Source organism: Ammospiza caudacuta, chromosome 11 (assembly GCF_027887145.1).
Source record: "Ammospiza caudacuta isolate bAmmCau1 chromosome 11, bAmmCau1.pri, whole genome shotgun sequence".
NCBI lineage: Eukaryota > Metazoa > Chordata > Aves > Passeriformes > Passerellidae > Ammospiza > Ammospiza caudacuta.
The window spans coordinates 4,896,528-4,901,696 of NC_080603.1; the positions used below are offsets into that span (position 1 = coordinate 4,896,528).

Here is a 5,169-nt window from a genome sequence, read left to right on the forward strand (position 1 = left end):
CCGTGCCCGGGGATGCGCTGCCCCGCCGAGAGGCCGCGGTGCCCGCACAGCCACGGCCACAGCGGGCGCGTCCTGCCGGGCTGGACCCGCACTCGGCCCGAGAGCCGCCCCGTCCGCTGGCACGGGGCACAACAACATCGGCTCCGTGCCAGCTGTGCGTGCTCAGCCCCACGGCCTCCGGTCACGGCTCAGACTGACTCTGGCACGCCCAGGTCGGTGCTGCCGGCCCCGCCGTGCCCTCCGTTCCACCGACACCGCAGCCGCACACGCGGGTGTTCCGCGGCGCTGAGCCCGCAACGGGCGCTGGGGTTTGGGGTCACTGGGGCTCAGTGACGGCCCAGCCGCCCCGTGGAGCCGCACGCTGCCGGCGGGAGCACGGCACGGCACAGCACGGCCTGTTCCCCCTCCCGCTCCGGCCCAGCCCAGCCCGCTCCCGCTCCCGCCCGGCCCGGCCCGGCCCGGCCCGCTCCTGCTCCCGCTCCCGCCCGGCCCGGCCCGCTCCTGCTCCCGCTCCCGCTCCGCGCCCGGGCCCGGGCCCAGCGCCGGGGCCGTTCCGCCCGCCCCGCCCCGGCGCAGACAAAGCGCGCGGCCGCCATTGGCCCGTTCGGCCAACGCTCGGCGCTGCCCGCGCGGCGCGGCCAATGGGCTCTTTGACATGCAAATCGCGGGGTATAAAATCGGCGGCTCGGGGCGGGAGCGGAGGGAGCGGGGCAGCGGCGCGGCCATGGCGCCGGGCACGGAGCGCCCGCCGCACGGCGAGGGCTGCGCGGGGCTCCGCGGCGACCGCAGGGTGAGCGGCGGGGGCAGCGCGGGCGGGGCCGGGCCGGGCCCGGGCCGGGCCCGGAGGGGCGGGGGGGCTGACGAGCTGACGGCGCTGTTGTCCCCGCAGACGAGGAAGCCGCTGGTGGAGAAGAAGCGCCGGGCGCGCATCAACGAGAGCCTGCGGGAGCTGCGGCTGCTGCTGGCCGACAGCGAGGTGAGGCGGCGGCACGGCGGGGCGGGGGCCGGCGGGGCTCGGGGCCGCGCTGACGGCCGCGGCGCCCTGGGTCAGTTTCAGGCGAAGCTGGAGAACGCGGAGGTGCTGGAGCGGACGGTGCGGCGGGTGCGGGCCGTGCTGGAGCGCCGCGGCCGCGGTGAGTGCGGGCCCGGGGGGCGGCGGGGTGCGCCCGGCCCGGCCCGCGCCTCACCCGCGCCCCTCTCTGTCCCAGGCGGCGGGCGGCGGCTCCTGGAGGCCAGCGAGCGCTTCGCCGCCGGCTACATCCAGTGCATGCACGAGGTGCACACCTTCGTCTCCAGCTGCCCCGGCATCGACGCCACCACGGCCGCCGAGCTGCTCAACCACCTGCTGGAGTCCATGCCCCTCAGCGAGGGCGGCTGCCCGGACTCGATCACGGACGTTGTGGCGGAGCCGGCCCTCGGGCCCTGGCCCAACGGCGAGGCGCTGTCCCTGCCGGCCGCAGCCCGCCCGGGCCCGGCCCCGGCCCTGGCCGCCCCCAGCGAGGAGCCCGGCTCGGACGAGGCGGAGGCCGGGCCGGGCCAGACCCCCTCGGACGGACTGGACGCGTCCCAGACGCTGGGCCTGCCCTCGGCCGGCTCGCCCAAAGCCATGTGGAGACCCTGGTAACAGCGGAGAGAGCCAGCGCAGCGCTGCCTGTGGGGGGGCAGCGTGCCCCGCACACGCGTGTGCTGAGCGAGAGTGTCCGTGTGTCTGTCTGTGTGCGGCTGGCAGCGCTGTGCCTGCAGACTCGGGCTCTCCGTCGCTGTCAGCCCCTGACAGCCTAAAGCGAACGCGTGAACATTTCATCCCTGTGCGTGTGTGGCGTTTTGTAACTTCGGGGGTTGTTTTTACAAAAGGATGCGGGGGGGAGGAGGGAAGCGGTTTGTAGTAGCAAAGCTCTCTGGTGGAGACGCAGCAGTAATTTTATAACCCTGTCTCTCTCTTCTTGGCCCTTAGAAGCGGCCCAAACGCCGCTGCCTTTTAAGAAAAAGTCCTTGTGCGTTTTAAATCACGATAGTGAATGGCAGGAGAAGCTGGAGCTAAGTTGCATGCACGGTTTCAAGCGTTCTAGTGATAGCACAGACCCCTGAAAGGTGTCTGTACTTGATAGCAGTCTAAAGTCTCACCTTTAGGGGAGGGACAGAAAGCTGGTGGAATTAGGCAAACATTTTAAAAGATGTTGGTGGCAGGGTGCCTTTTAGAAATGAGTGTCTTTATGCACATTTTGCTTTTAGCACGTTTGAGTTTATTGTGACTTTATGTATATTAGGGTGTCAAATGTTTTTTTTATTTTTGATCTTTAATAAAAAAACCCTTGAATTCACAACGTGGCGTATATTGTGTAATGTGGTGTGTTTCTAACCCGTTTAAGAACATTAAAAATACAGCTCCCTCTTGTTGGCTCTCAACACCAGCATGTCTATATCATGGAAACAATGCTGGCAATTAAGTACTTAATTCTTGTACTAAGCTTTGTTAACTATTGGAATTCAAATATTTCTTTTGTTTAATTGTAGTTGACACTGAAGTTTATTGACTGAGCAAGGTCAGACTGGCTGAGGTTGGTCCTGGGCCGCAGAGTTTGGGGCTGGTTGGTCTGGATGCCAGCCCCAAGCCTGCTCTACTTGATCTGCCATCTGAAGGCCTTGCTCACACATGCACAGCCCCAGCTTCAGAAGTGCTAGGCAAATCCTGTCCTGGGGCATAACTTCACAGGAGCCTGGTTTGCATTTTGGGGGTTTTTTGTTGGGGAAAAGCAAAAAAGACTTCATTGAATGGAGTGTCCAGTGGGTTTGGAAAGTGTTCTTTAATGTGGAGGGGGACCCTCAGCATTCTTGTCCTGGTTCCTGCTTTGGGGAGATGCCAGGTTATTTTTGCTGTGGTACAATACCTTTCAGGGAGCTGTCATTGTAAAGAGGAAAAAAAGGATTGTAAAGTGTCTTAATACGTGGAAGTTCCCAAACATAGACTAAGCAAGAAAGGAAGCAACCCAATGACCAAGGGATAGACATGTGCCTTTGTTAATAACCATGCACATTAATAAAAATAGAAACTGAAGCACTGGCAAGGCCTTTCCTTTGTAATTTTCTTTAGCTGGGCTGTGTGTTCTTGTTCAAAGGTGTCCATCAGAATGTTTGGTCCTTCTGTTGTGTTCAATTCCCTCAGAGCTGGAGGAGAGGGGCAGAGCCCAGCTGAGCCAGGGCAGGTGAGGGCCTCTGTAGGGCTATGAGGAGCTTTGCAATAGTCTAAAAAGCACTTTAGAAATGTGGTACCAATACGGCCTTTTTTTTTTTTTTTTTTTTTTTAATCCACAAATTAGGTTCACAGAAAGTTTACATGCTGTGATGAGGTGCTGCTGGATTTGTCCATTTGCATTTCTGTACCGTACTGCAAAGGTGTCAAATCTGACACCTGCCTGACAAAGGCAGGAAGAGGTGAGGATTTTGAGGAAAAGGGGAAGGGGCAGTGTGGGGAAGGAAGGTTTCCAACAGCTCTGATGAAAAACCAGGGAAGCCTTTTCAAGTCCTTCTTTATAGAAACTGCCTTTACTCTTTTTCATTCCAAAGTAATACAAACAGACCATCTGATCTGACAGTGCCCTGCCTTGTAACAGGAGAGAGAGGCAGCACACTAGCAGGCCTCCTCTGGTTTGATATTCAGGTGGAGAATAATGGAAAGAAGGGCTCGTTTTCCCCTCTCTTTGTATGTCAGTCACTCACACCTGTTACAGGGGAAAAATGTTCCTTGTTAGACCAGGTCAGCTGGGAGGACTTGGAGTTCAAACCTCTTCCCAACCTCTTGGCAACATGTCCCAGGTCTTTTATCAGAGCCTCTGGCCAGGAGGCAAGATCAAGCTTTTAAATCACACCAATCAATGTGCACCTTCTTTCATCTCCCACAGCGAGCATCTTGCAGCTCTCTGCAGTCTCCCTCTCCAAATAAATGTTTCAGTCTCTGTTCCAGTTAAAGGCACAGAAGAGTAAAACCAGCCCAGGCCTCAGCAGCAGGTCCAGGGGGTGCACAGACATCACACAGGAGATCTCTGCTAAGCAGGCACTTGGTTCCTGTCTGTTACACAGCTTGCATTTTTAATCATCCAGGGTGCTGCTGTTGGCAGAACACTATTGAAATGTCACAAAAAAGGAGGATTTATTCCTATGAGAAATGCTGGAGGGGATGCTGGTGAATCCTGGTGCTCGCCTTGCCCCATTATGGTAAACTCTGCACAGGTAACAGCCCCACATCCCCAAGGGCCATCCACTCCAGCTGCTGGAGCCCCATTTCAGGATTCCCCAGGTTTTGTTCCCATGTCCAAGCACAGCTCTGCACACTCTCACCGCAGCAGCTCCCCACCCTGCACACACACAGGTTGTACAGAGCTGTGTCCAGCTGCTGGATGGAGCACACCAGGCTTGGTCTGTGCCATCCCTGCTTAGCCTGATTCACACCTGGCAGGATGGGTGGCACTGGGAGGGGTCTGGGTTTGGACAGACAGGTGTCTGCTAAGGAAGGCAGGAGCCTCCCCTGAAATGGAAAATGTAAACCCTCTCCCTAGGAATTATTATCATTTTGAAATTAAGGGGCTCTCAGGCAAAGATGGACAGCAGGCCATGGACGGCAGAGATCTCCTGCAGGGAGCGTTGGCTGGGGGAGAGAGAAAGAAAAAACTGCCCCAGGGACAGCAGAGAACTGCCCCAGCTCTGACAGATGGAGATAGAACACACACTTATCTTTCCATCCAGGAGAGGAGGGATCATCTTGCTCCACAGAGGAGCACAATGGTTCCAAGGTGGTGCAGGCAGCACATGGAAATAGCAGGGATTCACACACTAATCCAGCAGCCTCCCCTTCCCCTCCTCCTAAGAGATTTTTTTTTTTTCATGAGATGCCTGGTTCCAAGATGCATCCTCTAGCAAATTCCTGAGTCCACAATTATCTAAATGGACAGTGTCTCTAAATTGTCCACTTTAAGCCCCTCAGGCTTCTGCATGAGCAAAGCTAAAGAAAAAGCAAAGGGGAAAAACAGTCTCTCACTCCTTCCAGATTTTAGCTCCCTACACAACATTAGCATTTCATTATAGTTTTCAGTGAGTGAAATTCATTGCACTGCATTTTAAGAAGGTTAAAAAAAATTCAAGCTGGTTCATAAAATGTTCAGACATGAAAATACA

At 57.0% G+C, this 5,169-nt stretch overlaps 1 protein-coding gene across 2 annotated transcripts; it reads left to right on the top strand.

Moving 5' to 3' along the window:
- The first annotated feature begins 655 nt into the window (after positions 1-655).
- On the top strand, positions 656-2,324 carry LOC131562673 (transcription cofactor HES-6-like). 2 transcript variants are annotated; one of them, XM_058812500.1, is made up of 4 exons: positions 700-790; positions 890-976; positions 1,052-1,133; positions 1,209-2,324. In XM_058812500.1, the coding sequence occupies exons 1-4, from the start codon at positions 725-727 to the stop codon at positions 1,622-1,624; spliced, it is 651 nt and encodes a 216-aa protein (XP_058668483.1). In that variant the 5' UTR covers positions 700-724; the 3' UTR covers positions 1,625-2,324. The 2 variants fall into 2 exon arrangements, with proteins under 2 accessions (XP_058668482.1, XP_058668483.1); XM_058812499.1 differs by having other exon boundaries at positions 656-790; positions 1,052-2,324.
- The last annotated feature ends 2,845 nt before the right edge of the window (positions 2,325-5,169 follow it).